The sequence below is a fragment of the Manis pentadactyla genome, chromosome 1, assembly GCF_030020395.1.
Source record: "Manis pentadactyla isolate mManPen7 chromosome 1, mManPen7.hap1, whole genome shotgun sequence".
In the NCBI taxonomy this organism is placed as follows: Eukaryota; Metazoa; Chordata; class Mammalia; order Pholidota; family Manidae; genus Manis; species Manis pentadactyla.
This window is the reverse complement of record NC_080019.1, coordinates 201128596-201147107: the sequence shown is the minus strand read 5'-3', so window position 1 is coordinate 201147107 and position 18512 is coordinate 201128596. Positions and strand designations below refer to the sequence as shown.

The following is an 18512-nucleotide window of genomic DNA, read 5'->3' as shown; positions in this document are numbered from 1 at the left end:
GTCATCGGAACGACCAAACATGTATTTGTTGTAAGTCGCAGATATTGCCGCTGGGCAGCCAGTACCCAGATCAGAGGGCAAGCATTGGCAGCGCCTGTCAGCCCCTGGGACCCCGCCCCATGTAACCTCTCTCCCGACTTCTAACACGGCAGAGGGAGTCTGGTTTGCTCTCTGGCTGTGGAGGTCATGGCAAGAGTGTGGTGTAGCAGGAAATGGATGGTGTGGGTCGGGTTGGCAAATCTGGGTTCCGAATGCACCTGGGCCCTGGCTGGTCGTGCAGCCTCCAGGAGGCTCGGTGCAGTGGGAGCACGCGGACCTGCCAGCTTGCTGGGAGCATCGTCGGTCACATGCATCGCGGTCCAGCCCAGGGCTGGGAGCACAGGCCGAGCAAGAAGGGTCTCCCATCCTCGTCACTGGTATTACTTCCCCTTTTACCCCCATGGTGAGACAGGAAGTGTCCTGTGGTCCTGGGAGGCTTTGTGTAGCTGCGGCGAAAACCGTGGCCAGCCAGAGGCTTTCAGACTGCCCACAACTACTGGTGTTTAAGATCCTTTATAGCATCTTAGAGAAACTGCCCCGCGCCAGACCATTAAACTGTTTGAAAGACAGCCTGGCACACATCTGTCACTGACACAGCTGACACAAGGAAGGGACCCAGGCTGGTGTCCTAAGATCAGTAAGGTGGATTCACAGGGAGAAGCCGTACCTGGGCTTTAGTACTGATGGGGCCATGCAGCTGGTCTGCAAAAGGACTGAAAAGGCAATTAGCCAAAAGAAAAGTCATCTGACTTTGGGTTAAGTGTGTTTTACTTCTTTAGCTCTCTGGCAATAAAATCCAGTTTGGGGTGTCCAGGGGTTAGATCCCTGTATGTGCCTGCTCGCAGCCCTTTGCTCCTGCAGACGCAGGAAGCCCGGCCACAGCCGTAGCCCTGGGCTGCGGGAAGGGTGGGCCCAGAGCCCTTTCCCGTGGCTGACAGAGCGGGAAGGTGTCACTGTCAGTGGGTGCTGCGCCTTTCACAGTCTCCACGAAGTTCAAGTGTGCATGATGCGATCTAATTGTCCAGTTTCTTGACATTCAGGCTTGTGTCCTTTGTAAAGCAGTGTAATTGATTTCTGGGTGCTTGCACATCGAGCTGGCAGTGGGGAAATACGCTGGAAATACCCAGTAGGGGTGCAGTGAGGCCAGCCACTTGCTCATTCAGCTGCTGCCTCACAGGGCCCAGGGTGCAGAATTTGGAAACCACAGCTCCCCACTAACGGGTTGCTCCCCAACTCCTGGGATATTCAGTTACAGTCAAGGTGATGGGCATGGAAGGGTGTGGGAAATTAGCCCTAAAGCTTTCAGGAGGAGGTGGGTTTCTGGGCAGAGTTCCAGGTGGAAATAAGCTACATGAAATCCTGAGGGCAGGGCCCATCTGCTGAGGCTGGAAAAAGGATGTCAGGGTAGCTGGGGGCCTCCTGGGTCCCCGCATCACACGTCGTTCTAAATGCGTGTTCTCTCTTGTTGCAGGTCTGAAGGAGAAATCTCCCGGGGTGTCAGGTATGTGTGTCCTCGGCTTCTCTGAGCGTCTGTGTCTTGGGAGCGGGCGCCTTCGATGAAACCATGTGCTTTGCTTTCTCTCTGACGGTCCTGCGCCCTGACCCTCACTGCTCTTGGTCCGGGCCTGCCGCCCAAGGCCCTTGGCGGTGCTCCATCTGCGGGCTTGGCTGTCCTGGGCTGAGAGCGCCGGTGCGCTGCACAGGCTTTCCTGGTTCTGGAGCGACCTCTGTGGAGGTCACCAGACTTGGTGGCGGTGATGTCTGGTTTGCCTGGGCTGTGATCCACCTAGCACCAGAAGCTCAGTTCACACAGCCCCTGGGGCAGGTGGGGGGGCGGGGTGAGTCTCTGGGATGTCTGCCTGATGGACGGGCCCTGAAGGCGCGTCTCCACGGCACATGGAGCAGACCGCAGTTTTTCTCCAGCAGAGGGTGGGCGTGGGCTGGAATTCCAACTGGGGGCATGAACTGGACCATGGGGAGGGGCCGGCGGGAGCCAGAATGCCCGGGCACTAGTGCTTCAGCCCAGGGGCTGGGACCCAGCAAGTCTCAAGGCTTGAGCCGAGGAACCAAGAAGACCGCGGGTGATGGGAGGTGATGGACTGGTGGGGAGCGGGGAGGAGAGGCGAGGAAGTAATTCAAGCGCCCCAGGAGCCACAGCTGGCAGCAGATGGGACTCCAGGCCTTGGGCTGGCTTGTGTCTTATCGTGACCAGGCTGGGGAGACAAGACACTCATTCCAGGCCTGGAGCTGGGAGTTTCAGGCTGGGGTGAGGTCCTCCAGGCAGCCTTCCCAGTGAGAGGTGGAGATGAAGGTGCTGCGTGCAGTCCCGGGGACTCGGTTCTGTACCCAGAGCACTCGGCTTTGGCTTAGCCCGGGACACATGGCTGGTAGCCGTGGTCCCGAGCCAGGGAGACAGAGTGGGAGGGGTGGGGTCCTGGCAGGACGCAGAGCACTCCCAAGGGGGACTGAACAGGGTGTTATCCAAGGGCGAGGGACAGGGCAAGGGCCGGGTCACTTCCAGCCTGAGCCGGCAGGAGGAGATGCCCTGGGAGATGGAGCAGCCATGGCAGGAGATAAAGGAGGAGGCCAGCTGGGCACTGTGGGGCAGCCCAGTGTCCACAAATGCCCCCCAAGGTAGAGCTGCAACCACTGCACCCCTGTGAGAGCAGACGTCTGCATGCCAGTGGAGAAGAAGCCCCTTCTTTGATTATTAAGCAAATGGGTGTTTGGTCCCTGAACAAAGCAGGGTGCAGGACAGCATGCATCTCACATTTCATTTTGGGTAAGAAAGGTCAGATAGGAGAACATGTATTCTTGCTTAAAAACGTTTGCATAAATAAGCAACGGCAGGAGATGCTCACCGCTATCAGAATGGTCCCTCGGACAGGAGTGGCTGTGAGCTGCCTCCAAGTGTGTCCTGTGCTGTTGTGGAGCTTGGACCATACAAATATATTACTTATCCAGAAATTTCTGTTAAAAAACAAAATTCAACCAAGTGCATTTGAAGATCTAATTGGCTTTATTAAACAATTCATGAGTCAGGCAATGTCCCATCTCCTTTAGCAAGTAGAGATGCTTCAAAGGGCTGCAGAAAGGGGAGATTTTTAAAGGCAGGATGAGGAAGTCAAACAGAAAAAAGGATTATTTCAGGTGAGGTCACCTTCCTTCAGGGACAAGAGGGTCTTACTAGGCGGACTACCTCATCTTCCTTTGGGGGATGGAGGGGGCACAGGTGACAGATTATCTTACTGATGCTGATCAGAAAATTCTTGACTGACTCCATTTCTGGGGAGGTGGAAACTGCAACTAGGTATTAAGTCCCAGTTTGGTGACCTGGCCTAGCCAAAGGGACCCCATGCTGGGCCTGTGGTTTTCTTTTTAACTCCCCTCTTTGGAGCAAACTGTTGGCTTAATCAAGAGATATATTCACAATGTAAGGCATCAGCGCCACTCCTGTGTAGTTCCGGCAAGATCTATGGTGTGTCCGTGGACATGATGTCGACTTTAGGCCCACGGTCTATAAGCTGGTCATTCTCATTGGTTCTCCCCTGAGGTTCCAGTCTTGAGATTACCTGCTCGGTGGTTAGCAACTGCTTTCATGCATTGAAAGCTTTGAGAGGCTACAACGTGCCAGGAAGATTATTTTAACTATAAGCAGAATAATTCCAAATGTTTGGAGTGCCCTTTGGAGCCATGGTTCCCAAGACCCAAAACAATCAAAATTGAATAAATCAAAGAAAGTTCCCTCTGAAGGAGTCACCTTTCTTGAGCCAAGTGGCTTGTTTTGCGATCCTGTGTAACTGAGTTTCCCCAGAAGTGTTATTCTAGATGCAGCAGGTGGTGTTGGCCACAGCACAGGCATCTCCTTGCTCAGCCAAAAGATAATCAAGGGCTGGCCTGTTATCAGGAACACTGGCCAGAGGATCTAAGGATTGCTGTCGGGCAGCTGTTGTCATAGCAATGGAAATCTGCAATGTCTTTAAGAGTTAAGGAGAGATGCTTGGTCATAGTCTCATCTACATATGTCCCTAACCAGGGAGGCAGGGACCTGCCAGAAGGAATCGCAGGAGCCTCTGGAAGGTCCTTTCTAACTAGACGATGTAAATTTAGGCAAGTCGACCAATGAGATGTCTCATTTCACTTGTGAAAAGTTAAGGACACAGTTAGATTTTCTCCTAGACTGAAATAAATAATTGGTGCAGAGGTTAGCCCCCTTAGCAATGGCCTGGGTGGTACAGATGAGGGCGTTCAGGTTCCAGGCCACTGCCAGGGTAAAGGAAAGGAACAGAAGGAAGGGTTTCATGTTTTTTAAAGTATGAAGCTTTGATCCATCTTTGTGGACTGAAGGAGTCCACCTCGATGGCAGCTTCTTCTCTTCCTTGTTAACCTGCCTCAGAAGTGACCTGTGTCTGCGCAGGACCGGATGTCCCATGGAGCTCTGAGACGTTTACCCAAGGCTGCATGCCTTCTAATTTTGCAGCAGCCCTAGGTTCAGGGGCACTTAGTAAGGTCCCTTCTAATGGGACTCGAGGGCTGTCTTCCTCTGATGAGGTCTCCAGAACACGCAGTCACCAGGCTCTAGACTGTGACCCTCCTCTGGGCTGCGATTGGGAGGGCTTCTTTTCACCCATCGATCACAGGCTTGAACGCAAGACGTTAGATTGGCATGAGAAAACCAGGGATCAGCAAAAGGTTGTAGACGGGTAGACATTGTTCTGTTGGTGACTATCTCAAACGGAGTGAGCTTGTGTTTTCCAAAGCGGGTATTGCAAACAATCAGCAAGGCCAAAGATAATACCTTAGGCCAGGGAAGTACCATCATCTCAACATGTTTAAGTCTGAGGCCAAGAAGTCTTTCGTTGAAGCTTGTATGGTTTGCCCAGTAAAGAGGGTGCCTCCGCTGCTAGAGATTATAGACAGTCTACCCCAAGTGGGCAACACATTTTCTAATGGTCTCTTTGCTACTGTGAGGACATCAGCTTTGCAACAGGCGAAGGTTTCAATCCATCCAGAAGACATACGCACATTAGCAAGAGCATGTTGTAACTCAGGCTGAGTGGCAATTGAATGAAGTCAAGGTGTTCAAATGATAGCAATTTCAGAAGGTAAGAGAATAATTACAAATGAAACCATTATACAGGACATATCAGGTTTATAGGACTCCCACATAATTTCTAGAATACTTATATATGTATACAGATGCAACATAAAGAAGGCTTAGTATTACTTCTTATTTGACAGTGCTTCCCATGTAATTTCACATATCAAATAAGCCTAACAAGTCTAACAAATCCTTTGGAATGTTCCAGGTCAAAAAGACTTCATTTAGGATTTGGATTTGGGAAGTTTGTCAGAAGGTTTTCAAACAGTTGATCAAATAAGAACATAAGTTACTCTGAAACAATACTTAATTATCTGTTTAACCAAAGTGACAATTAAAGATTTCACAGGCAAATACAGAAGGTTACATATATTAGCAAAGCTTAGCTCTTTGAATATTAAGAAGACTCAGTTTTCTTAACTAATCAAATATCTGATGATAAAGGTATCATAAAGCACAGGAAATTATTTTGATAAAACACAGAATTTTGTTTTCTAGGCAATTACTCTGAGGGCAAAGAAAAAACTTCTGTACTCTCTTATCAAGAGCAGACTAATAGCCCAGAAAACTTTGTCTTTTTCACAGAGAGATAACCAAATTCTAACCTTGTAGCAGTGCACTTTTAATACTAAAACTTACTCATTTCAATCTTAGTCCGTACCATGCACTAAATTCCTCTCCTAAGATTCCTTTTCTACAAACCTGCTACAACTCTCTTTTTACATTTATATTTTATCCTGAGTTTTTCCCATAACCATTTTTACTTTGGGACAAAATCACTTTCTTTTCTCTCAACAAAAATGCATTTCCGTACCTCAGACCTTCTTTTACTAAAAGCACACATCCTACCTTTCTTGCACGCAGACATGTATCTCATTATTCTAGTGTCTTTACACTCATTAGAATCCTTAATTTTAGAAACCTTAATTTCTGGAGAAAACTAGGTAGTAAGAATTGTGAACTGTTACACCAGCATTCTTTAGACTGGCAAATTTATGAATATATTTCATAATTTGTAGAAACATATACTTCTTCATTATACAAACTTTCAATAAAGTACAAAACATGTTTACCAACAATAGACCCAAATTTATCTTTAGTTTCTCTGGAATAAGACAAAAATAGATAAGCTTAGGCTTGGTTAGCAATTAGTGTTTCGATATTTTACTATATTTAAAAAATTATATAGATACCCAATGAGTTTAACTTGGCAAAATTTTAAGGTTTCAGGTTACCAAAAGGATTTAGGGAAGCTATGTAAAAGGTTTGCCTAAAAACTTTTAATCTTATTTATATTATTTAATTTACATATTCTTTAGATTACCTACAAAAACCTTATTGAGTATTAGACAAAGTCAGCCATTTTTTCTAGATAAATTTTGTAACAGATTCTTAGTGAACCTAGGTGAAGTAAAAATATACTTAATGTTGATAATCTTTAAGACATGTGTATTTTTATTAAACCAACACATTTACCAAAATTACCCTAGAGCACATTAACTTGAAAAACGTTTGGGTTGGTTTCTATTATATTTCTGAGATTTAGAAATGCTTAATTTATAAGCACTTATTTTTAAACCAATTAAATAGAGATCTTTACAAATTAATTTTGGCAATACCATCCAGAGGTAAAAACTATCACACATATAAAGCACATGGACATACAGAGAGATACAAACAGATGCCTTAAGAAAAATTCCTGTCAAGTTCTAAATATCAACTTCCAATCTGGCCAACTATTGATTGCAGAGCTACTAAATTCTTTAAGCACACTTCTTAAATGATTTAACCTAATTGGAATGTTCCTCATAATGGTCACAGTTATTCAGGGTTATAATTCCTCTTAGGGCTGGCAACAGTTTGGCAGGACCCTAGGTGCAAATGGAGTTTAACCCACATCTCTGTCCAGTCATCTTTGGCTGCTAACGAGGTATAACTTGCTTTCTGTGAGATCACACATTCTCCAATCTGATGAAGACGAAGCCAAGTTCTCAGGACACAAAACGAGCTTCGTGAGATCTTGCCATTTTTGCTAGCTATGCAGAGCTTCTAGAACCAGTTTTTAGTACTGGAAGATGACATGCTTGACTCCTTATCATTTAATTAAAATAATTTAATAATTAAATAATTTAGCTGAAGTCTTTGGGTGTCTCGGAGTGGGATCTAATACCTAAGAGGGATGTGCCACAGGGTTGGGGATTGTGCATGGTTTACGGCACACCTCATCGCCCAGTAGTTTTCCTGAGGTTGGCGGGTGATCTAGTGTCAGTCTAAACGCATTCTGAGACCGACTCATGCCATCACAGGTGTCTCCTTGACGCAAGTGCTCTGACAGCCTGTAAGTGCTCTCCCCATGTGCACCAATTTTGTGGCTTTTTGGCCTCCAAGACCCCTGCTAGCAATACCCTTCATTTACATAAGAGACACTAACATGTTTGCCTCAACACATCAGTAATAACCAAAAAAGGTTTGTGCATCCTGGCCAAGGGAAGGTCATCCTGTGTGCACCACCACCAATTCCCCGTGGAACCATGGCTGGGGTTTGCCGACCAGGGAGTTGTGGTCTCAGAGGGCTTGGCTCTGGGAGGAGCCTTCTGCTCAGTTAAGCTCCAGGCAGAACTGCCAGCTCAGCGGGGCCCCAGGCAGCACCGTCCACCAGCTCAAGCTCACCCGCCCTATAAGGAACACCAGTTAGACTGGGAACTCAGTGCAGACAGAGCAGAGCTCAACCAAGAGCAACCAACAGCCCTCAGAGGGCTGCAGACACCACGCCTGCACTTCTCATGGTCCCCAAACCCCGTAGGAGAGTCGCTTTGGTTCCTGTTGCTACCACCAAATCTGTTAAAAAACAAAATTCAACCAAGTAAATCTGAAGGTCTCGTTGGCTTTCTTAAACAGTTCATGAATAGGCAGCACGCCATCTAGCAAGCAGAGAGATGCTCCCTAATTAGTGAACGCCTTAATAAAGCCCACGAGACCTTCAGATTTACTTGGTTGAATTTTTTTAAACAATTCATTAAAGATAACCATGCACAGAGCAGCAGGCGTCCTGTCACTAGGGGGTGTGCACTGACATCAGCGGGAGGGGGGGTGGATTCGCACAGGAAATAAGAAGGGGAGGCCCCTTCAACACCGCACCCCATCCCCTCTCAGCCCCCTTGGGACCTGAGCCCTCCCTCTCCTCTCTGACACACTCACCCAGAAGGGTGTTAATGGGTGATGATGGGGGCCCTTTGCTGAGATCACTGAGACCAGCGGGCTTTCACCTGTGAGTTCAGCCAAGTTTCCGGCTGGGTGGGAGCTGGGAGCTGGGAGATGGACGTGTGCAGGATGAATGAACAGGTGTGGTGGCGAGCATTCCGCCCTGAACAGAGGTTGGCTGCCATGCCCTCCTCACCCGCCCCCTGCCTCAACGGTGCATTGGGTGGGCTGTCAGGGAGGTATTTTTGCAAGGCAGGTGATGTGGGAAACAAGCCCTGAATCAAGAGGATGATTCTGCATTCAGGGCAGGTGTGGGGAGCTGCACGTGCAGGGACCCAGAGAACTGGCGTCACTTGGCTGCACGGTTCCACTAAGGAAGCGCCTCCGCAAAGGAGTGGGGGCCAGGGCTATGCAAACGCAAGCATGTGTCTTAGCCAGAGCCAAATGGCACCCAGAGGACACTGAGAGAGGAGGAGCCGGGCAAGGGAGAACACTGGCATAAGTTCCAGCGGAGAAGGCTGTGTTTAAGTCCCTCCAGGGCTGAAGAACCCCTAGTGGCTTCTAGAACACTCTGCTCTGTGGACTGTTGGGGACAGGTCCAAGAGCTGTGGCAGGAAACATTGCTAGGACTTTAAAATGCTGTTGCCAGGCTTTGACTGTGCCTTCGTCCTGTTTTTCGTCCCCAGGTCTCTGTCCACACAGGTGTCAGTCTTGGTCTGTCTCACCCTGTGTCCACCCTCCTGAGCAGAGGGATGTGACTGTAATGGCCTCCCTCTTCTCAGGACTGGAAGCCCCCAGGCTGCTCAGATCCACCCTACCCTCCATGCTCCATGCTGCCACCCCCTGGACAGCTGCACGATTTGTTTTCCAGGGACGAATGTCATGAGGTGTCTGCCCTGAGTGAGCCCCTCTCCCAGGGTCTCAGCACCTCTGCCCCCAGGCCCACCAAGGAGGCATTCTAAGGCTCCAGTCTGCCAGCGACCTTCCTGCGTCCGGTCCAGGGATCCGCACTGCCCATCAGGCTGTAGCTGAGGTTCTCACTGAGGCCCCCTTGGCCTGGCACCTCCCACTGCAGCCGGTTCCGCTCTCCTGGGTGCTACTCACTCGCTGTTGTAAATGTGCCCATTGATTCTCTGTTTGCCATCTGGCTTGTGCGTGTGACTTGAGCCGATTCCCCTGCCCTCCACCCAGCCAGCCCCAGGCCCCTCTCCGGCTCCCCCTGGCCCAGCCGCCCTAAAGCTGGAGGGGCCCCCTGCTGAAGTGCTCTCCCCCTGCTTGCACTTTGTGGCCTTTTGTGCTCACATCTGATTCCACGTTCACACTGCTTCATGTCCCAGGGACTTGAACATTTGTCTTATTCACACACACCCCCACCCCCCAGGCAGAGTAAGAGACCCGGGATGAGGCCCCAGGGTCAGCACCTGCCAGGCACAGAGCAGGCGCAGGCAGGCCTCAGTGGAATGAATTCACCCTGGTGTCACCAGGAGCCCAGGGCACGATGCCTTGCACAGAACAGGCACAAATTAATGTCTATCAATTGGATTCAGGACTTAAGTATTTTCAGACCATAAATTGGAAGGAAAAAACTAAAGTGGACCATCCCCCCTGCTCAATGTGGAAACCCCTCTCATCCCCCCTCCACAAACACACCCCTAGTCAAATGAGTGGGCAGAAGGGGCTGCGCTTGGTGCCCAGAAAGGCCGTGTCTGGATGTCACTAGCCTTGGCTGTGTAAGGCGCTGACGGATGCCAAGAGCTGATGGTCTTTGCTGATGTTAAGGATATGAACCCTGAGGGACCCTCCTGGACCCCAGCCCTACCGCTCGCTCCCTGCTTGGCAAGATTGTCTCCCTTTAGCCTCCAGTGAGCAGAGCCACCGCCTTCCTGGTTGGCTGTTCAGCCTCCCAGAGCGACAGGGAACTGGTTTCTTTTTTTGTCTGGAGAAGCCTGTTTGTGAATTCGTGTGCGCCACTTGTCCCCAAGGCGAAACATTTGCAAGATCAGATGTATTCATTCTCCACAAATGAAATGACTCATTTTCGACCATTCTGCAAACGTAGGACTTTCGCTCCTTGTTCCCAGGGAGCGTGTGTCTGCTTTTCACTCCATCCAGGGGGAGGATCCGGAGGGGGGGCAGGGGGGTCGGCAGGAAGAGGAGAGCTTTGCGGAGTTTAGAGTTGGCAAAGAATGAATAGCTGAGTGGAGGGCCCACAGAGAACGCTGATACGGTATTTAAGCTCAAGGACTCTGCGGGCTCAGGGCATTATCTTTTATTCCCCTCCCCCCACTCCTGGTTCTTATCAACCCCTTGAAATGAACTAAGCCATGCTCACCAATATGAAAATGTGCCATTTAATGAGCATTTATTATGCATCGGGGCCTTGCCTCATCTGTGCCACCAACTCCATGCCTTCAAGAGAGTGATGAGAAGCCCCCTTTTTCCAGCTCTGGGAAACTGAGGCTGAGAAGTACTGAACAGCTTCCCTACGATAATGTGGTTTTCAGGTACAGAGCTGGGATGTCGCACACCAAAGTCTGTGTGCACGTCAGCATCGCCTGTGGTTCTTGTTGAAAATTCCGATTCCCAGGCCCTACCCTTCTCATACCTGACTGCATAGGTCCAGGGTGGGGCCCCCGGGAACCTGGGTTCTGAGGGGCAGCATGAACATACGGCCTCTTCAGGAAGTCAGCGGCCAGTGTCGGGCTGTGCCCGCTTCACAAGTGAGCTGATCAATCCTCAGAAAAGCATTGAATGAGGAGGTTCCCCGCAGGCCACCTCCTCCGAGTGGGATTCTGAAACACTGACCGGCATTTTCCAAAGGTACCAGCAAGTGGCTCAGGGCAGGGAGCAGCCAGTAAAGCCTGAGGGCTGCTCGTTTGTGGAGCAAGGAGCTACCTCTAGAGAATGCGGGCTTGGTCAGAAATGTCTTACTTGGCCCCAAGACATGTAAGTGAAAGTGTCTCGTCACAAGTCATCCACGTTCCTGTGAACCCCTCCCATTGCTCCCCACCATGGCAAGACAGCCTTTGTAATTCACTGGGCCTTTTCCCCCCACGTCCAAAATGAGAGTGTGCCATTTACTCTGTGGGCAAGGACATATGAAAATTGCCAAAGGTGGCAGATGAGGCTGGGAATATTTGCAGTGCCAAATAAACAGAGCCGAACACTCGGCCTCCAGGACGGAATGGGGGGCTGGCGCCAAATCAGGGAGATGGGCTTCTCCTGCAGCTGTGCCCAGAGGTGCTGGACCAATGGCTGAGCACAGGGCCTCGGGAGGCACGCAAGCATTTCTTAGCACCATGGAAAGCTAGCAGTAGAGGCACTGGGGTCAGACAGTTCTGAACTGAATTTTCCTTGTCTTACTCTCTGTCAAACCTCAGACTTCACATTCATTCAACAGTCTTTATTGAGCACTAACTGTATGCATGTCTTAGGGCTGCCCACTAAGGACATGAAGACCAATGAGATGCAGTGAATATCTGCCCCACAGTGAAATGGGAGCAAAGATCTCAGTCTCCCAGGCAAGGGACCTATTAAATGAACTGTAGGTGGGATGGTGTGTGACAGAATGGTATGCAGTTAACATCCACTTCCTGGTCCTGTCTTTGCTTCTCCATCCACCACAGTCCCTGGAGACTCACCTCCTTGGAATCCTGAGGGGGGTGGTTAGAGGCAAGCCTAGCATGAGCAGGACATGCTAGCCCCAGCTCGGGGAATATTCCATTTTGACTCTCATGCATCCTTTCTTCTCTCCCCTGGGTTCTGGTCAGAGTTTCATGGGCCTTCTTGTTTTCCAGAGTCTGTCTTACCTTGCCATCTCCTTGGCTTTCTGTGCTGTGTCCTGAGCCATTTCCTTAGGATGGTGTTTCTTTCACTAATAGTACCCCCTTCAGCCGTGTCCAGTTTACGATGTGGCCCATCTATTGTGGGCTGAGGCTCTTGGATGGGCTCCATAGGAGTTCAGCCTGATTCTGGAGGCACCACTTGTCCTCTCTTACACAGGAAATAGAAAGATCTCATAGGAGCCAGATTCAAGTCACTGGGCAAAGAACACATCTGACTAGATATTTTAGAAGAATCCTCTGGTGACTGTCTGGAAGATGAGCCATAGATACTTGGGGGATATCAAGGCAATGCTGGCCTCACAGAATGAGTTAAGAATTGTTCTTTCAATCTTCTGCATCCATGGATGTATTATTGCCCTTGTCTAGCTTGGATTAACACATAGTCTACAGGCACACACCTGATCACCTACATTTGCTCTCTTAAAACACTAAACTATGTTTTCTACCTTTATCTTGCATCTACCTACCACTTCAGCATTTTATTTAAAAAGAATAATAATAATAATAATAATAAAGGGAGAAATGTGGGATTCACATATAAATCAAGTATAAAAATCAAACGAATATTCATATTTGACCTGATTGTTTATAGTTTATAATAAGTGATCAAAACCGAAAGTTTTTGTGATGACTGCCCTTGTACTGTTTACCATGTAAGAACTTATTCACTATGTAAGAATTTGTTCACCATGTAAGAACTTGTTCATTATGCTTCAGAAGATTGGAGACTGGCGAGAATTAGGCTTGGGGTAGATTAATGATGTGCATTGAGCATTGACTCCCCTATACAGAATTTTATTGTTGTTAACAATCATTTGATCAATAAATATGAGAGATGCCCTCTCAAAAAAAAAAAAAAGAATTGTTCTTTCTCCTGAATTTTTAGAAAGAGCTTGAGAAAGATTGGTGTTAGTTCTTTAAAGTGTTTGGAGAATTCACCAGTGAAGCTATAAGGTCCAGAACCTTTTTTGTCAAGAGAGTTTTGATTCCTTATTCACTCTCCTTACTAGTTATGAGTCTATTCATATTTTCTATTCTGTGCAATTTAGCCTTGCTAGGTTTTATATGTATAGAAATTTGTCCATTTTATGCAGATTATCCAGTTTTTGGAATATATTTTTCAAAGAACTCTAATTCTTTTTATTTATGTAGAGTCAGAAGTAGTGTCTCCACTTTCATTTCTGATTTTCATAATTTGAGTCTTTTTTTTTCCTTAGTCAATCCAACTAACAGTTTGTCAGTTTTGTTAACTTTTTCAAAGAACCAACTTTCGGTTTTGTAGATTTTCATTATTGCTTTTCTGTTCTCTATTTTACTTATCTCTGCTCTAATCGTTATTATTTCCTTCCTTCTGCTTTCTTTGGGTTTAGTTGGTTCTTTTTCTAGTTCCCTGCATTGCATGAAATTAGGTTAGTTCCCTGAGTTGCATAAAGTTAGGTTGTTGATTTGAGATCTTTTTTGTTTTTTAATGTCTTTGTACCTATAAACCTCCCCCTTAGCACTGCTTTGTTATTTCCTGTAAGTTTTGATATGTTTTGTTTTCCTTCATCACTGAGTATTTTTTAATTTCCCTGTGATTTCTTCTTGAATGCACTGGTTCTTTTGAGAGTGTGTTGTTTCATTTCCACAATGTTATTGTGTATTTTCCACTTTTCTTTCTGTTACTGATCTAACTTCATCCCATTGTAGTCAGAGAAGCTACTTTGTATGATATCTACCTGTTAAAATCTAGGAGACCTAAATTCTGGCCTAACATCAGCCTGTCCTGGAAAATGCTCCACATGCATTTGAGGAGAACGTGTGTTCTGTTGTTGTTGGGTAGGGTCCTGTGCACGTCTGTCAGATCTAGTTGGCTTAATGTGTTATTCATGTCCTCTACTCCCTCACTTATCTTTTTTTTTTTTTGACAGGAGTGATGCTTTATTAGTCTTTTTTTAAATTAAAATATAATTGATATACAATCTTATGAAAGTTTCACATGAGCAACATTGTGGTTACTACATTCCCCCCCATTATCAAGTCCCCCTCACACCCCATTACAGTCACTGTCCATCAGCATAGTAAGATGCTATGGAGTCACTACTTGTCTTCTCTGTGCTATACTGCCTTCCCTGTGCCCCCCCTACACTATGTGCACTGATCATAATGCCCCTTGATCCCCTTATCCCTCCCTCCCCACCCATCCTCCCCAGTCCCTTTCCCTTTGGTAACTGTTAGTCCCTCTTGGGTTCTTCCTCTTTCTGGTTTTTCTATCCATTACTGAGAATGGGGTACTGAAGGCTCCAGCTCTTATTGTAGAAGTGTCTATTTCTCCATTTCTTTCTGTCAACCTTTGCTTCATGTGTATTAATGTTCTGTCATTAGGTGTGTAAATACTGTTTTATCTTCTTACTGTGTTGAACCTCTTATTAATATATGGTGTCCCTCTCTTTCTCTTATAACCTTTTCTGATTTAAAGTCTATTATGTCTGATACTACTATAGCCACCCCTTCTCCCTTTCAGTAACTATTGTCTCTTTTCCCATCCTCTCATGTTCAACTTTTTGTTTCTTTGGATCTAAAATCAGTCTCTTGTAGACAGCAAATAATTGTATTTTTAGCTAATCTGCCAATTTGTCTTCTGATTGAAATTTAATGTGTTCACATTTAAAGTAATTATGATAAGGAATTTGCTGTTTGTTCTCTATATAGCTTGTAGCTTTTTCTCTCATTCCTGCATTACTGTCTTCTTTTGCACTTAGTTGATTTTTTATAGTAAAACATTTAAATTCCCTTCTCATTTCCTTTTGTGTATATTCTATGGCTGTTTTCTTTGTGGTTACCATTTAACATCCTAGTAATAACAGAATTATGTGAATTTATATGAGATTAACTTTAATAACATAAAATCTCTGCTTTACAGCTCTGGGACTACCTCCTTTCAGTTATTGATATCACTTTAATTATGTCTTTATGCATCCTGTGTCCAAACATAGGCTAATAATTGGGCTTTTTAATACATTAATCTCTTTTTTTTTTGTAGATAATTATTTTTTATTGAAGGGTAGTTGACACACAGTATTACATTACATTAGTTTCAGGTGTACAACACAGTGATTCAACATTTATATACATGATAATTCTAGGTACCAGCTATCACCATACCAAGTTGTTACAATATTTTGACTATATTCCTTATGCTATACATTACATCCCGGTTACTTATTTATTTTACAATTGGAAGTGTGTACTTTTTTTTTTTGTGAGGGCATCTCTCATATTTATTGATCAAATGGTTGTTAATAACAATAAAATTCTGTATAGGGGAGTCAATGCTCAATGCACAATCATTAATCCACCCCAAGCCTAATTTTCGTCAGTCTCCAGTCTTCTGAAGCATAACGAACAAGTTCTTACATGGAGAACAAATTCTTACATTGTGAATAAGTTACATGATGAACAGTACAAGGGCAGTCATCACAGAAACTTTCGGTTTTGCTCATGCATTATGAACTATAAACAGTTCAAATATGAATACTCATTTGATTTTTATACTTGATTTATATGTGGATACCACATTTCTCCCTTTATTTATTTATTTTTTTTTTATTTTAATAATTATTTTTTATTGAAGGGTAGTTGACACACAGTATTACATTACATGAGTTTCAAGTGTACAACACAGTGGTAGAACATTTATATACATAATTCTAGGTTCCAGCTATCACCCTACCAGGCTGTTACAATATCTTGACTATATTCCTTATGCTATACATTACATCCTGGTTACTAATTTATTTTACCATTGGAAGTCTGTCCTTTTTTTTTTTTTTTTTTTTTTTTTTTGTGAGGGCATCTCTCATATTTATTGATCAAATGGTTGTTAATGACAATAAAATTCTGTATAGGGGAGTCAATGCTCAATGCACAATCATTATTCCACCCCAAGCCTAATTTTTGTCAGTCTCCAATCTTCTGAGGCATAACAAACAAGTTCTTACATGGAGAACAAATTCTTACATAATGAATAAGTTACATAGTGAACAGTACAAGGGCAGTCATCACAGAAACTTTCGGTTTTGCTCATGCATTATGAACTATAAACAGTCAGTTCAAATATGAATACTCATTTGGTTTTTATACTTGATTTATATGTGGATACCACATTTCTCTCTTTATTATTATTATTTTTAATAAAATGCTGAAGTGGTAGGTAGATACAAGATAAAGGTAGAAAACATAGTTTAGTGTTGTAAGAAAGCACATGTAGATGATCAGGTGTGTGCCTGTAGACTATGTGTTAATCCAAGCTAGACAAGGGCAATAAAACATCCATGTATGCAGAAGATTTCTCTGAGAACAGGGGGGGTGAGGTTCTAAGCCTCACCTCTGTTGATCCCCAATTTCTCACCTGATGACCCCCCTGCGACTGTGCCTGTCTTAGGTTGTTCCTCCCTTGAGGAATCTTACCCGTCTCTGGCTAACCAGTCATCTTCTGAGACCATACAGGGAAATGTAAAGTTGGTAAGTGAGAGAGAAGCCTTATTGTTTGAAAAGGTTAGCTTTTTACTTCTTTGCATATTTATGCCCTGTGGCTTCTATGCCCAGCATTTGTCTTGAGGTATCTTTACCACTTGGAAGAATTATGATACTCGGTAAATTTGATTTGAGGTATGAATTCTATTTAAGGGTTGTAATTAGGAAGGAAGAAGAAAAGCTATAGAAGTAGCAGGCAGAAGAAAACATGGGAAGATTGATTATTTCTTTGACATATCTTCTTGTAGAGTAACTTCAGCATGTATAGGTTTTAAACTACTACTTAAATTGCACACACACATTAACATAATAGGAGTATAGTTACATAACCAAAGCATACCTGTAATTACCAGCCATCTCCAGTGAAACCAAGAAAACCAGTTAGGCACCTTAGGCATTTGTGAAAACTTATCTATGATATGGTGGATATTGTCCAACTGAACTTGAACAGTCTGAGAGAAATCAGACAAATGAAAACAACCCATTCCTGGGGACTGTTCACATCCCATATGTTCTTTTAACAGTAAATAGTCTGTGGTTGTAAGATTTTGGAGCGCTACAATTTGCACTTCTCCTAATTCTTGGTTGAGTTCCAACAGTATAGATCCAGTCAAATTTGTTGTTTTACTGTATGCACAGGTCAGCTTAGATATCTCCTTCCTCATTCCCATGGCAAGTCCAGGAGCTGGTGGGATGAGTGCATCTACAGCTGTAGCAGTGCGTGGATCTTTCTTGGGGTTTTTTGATGATCATCTTCTGGCATGAGTCTTCCAGAGAGTGCTGATGTTGGAAGTTCTTTTTCATATCGTATCTTAGGTCATTTTTGGGGTAGCCCAATTAGGCTTTGATCCTCTGTATAAACACAAACAGACCCTTTGCCTACACTTTTATATGCTCTTTATACCCTTGTGTAGAACTCATTGGAGGTTACCACACAGGAACTGCCTTTTTTTTTTTTTTTTTGGTATCACTAATCTACACTTACATGATGAATATTATGTTTACTAGGCTCTCCCCTATACCAGGTCCCCCCTATCAACTCCTTTATAGTCACTGTCCATTAGCATAGCAAAATGTTGTAGAATCACTACTTGCCTTCTCTGTGTTGTACAGCCCTCCCCTTTCTCCCACCCCCCCATGCATGCTAATCTTAATATCCCCCTACTTCTCCCCCCCCTTATCCCTCCCTACCCACCCATCCTCCCCAGTCCCTTTCCCTTTGGTACCTGTTAGTCCATTCTTGAGTTCTGTGATTCTGCTGCTGTTTTGTTCCTTCAGTTTTTCCTTTGTTCTTATATTCCACAGATGTGTGAAATCATTTGGTATTTCTCTTTCTCCGCTTGGCTTGTTTCACTGAGCATAATACCCTCCAGCTCCATCCATGTTGCTGCAAATGGTAGGATTTGCCCTTTTCTTATGGCTGAGTAGTATTCCATTGTGTATATGTACCATATCTTTTTTATCCATTCATCTATCGATGGACATTTAGGTTGCTTCCAATTCTTGGCTATTGTAAATAGTGCTGCGATAAACATAGGGGTGCATTGGTCTTTTTCATACTTGATTGCTGCATTCTTAGGGTAAATTCCTAGGAGTGGAATTCCTGGGTCAAATGGTAAGTCTGTTTTGAGCATTTTGATGTACCTCCATACTGCTTTCCACAATGGTTGAACTAACTTACATTCCCACCAGCAGTGTAGGAGGGTTCCCCTTTCTCCACAGCCTCGCCAACATTTGTTGTTGTTTGTCTTTTGGATGACAGCCATCCTTACTGGTGTGAGGTGATACCTCATTGTAGTTTTAATTTGCAT

At 45.1% G+C, this 18512-nt stretch overlaps 1 protein-coding gene across 6 annotated transcripts in view; it reads left to right on the top strand.

The window, feature by feature from the left end:
• IQSEC1 (IQ motif and Sec7 domain ArfGEF 1) overlaps nt 1-18512 on the top strand; it is a 381158-nt gene that overhangs the window by 124784 nt on the left and 237862 nt on the right. For all 6 annotated transcript variants that reach the window (XM_036911503.2, XM_036911501.2, XM_036911509.2 and 3 more), the window contains exon 2: nt 1511-1540. In XM_036911503.2, coding sequence (XP_036767398.1) covers nt 1511-1540 — 30 coding nt within the window. The remainder of the gene's footprint in view (nt 1-1510; nt 1541-18512) is intronic.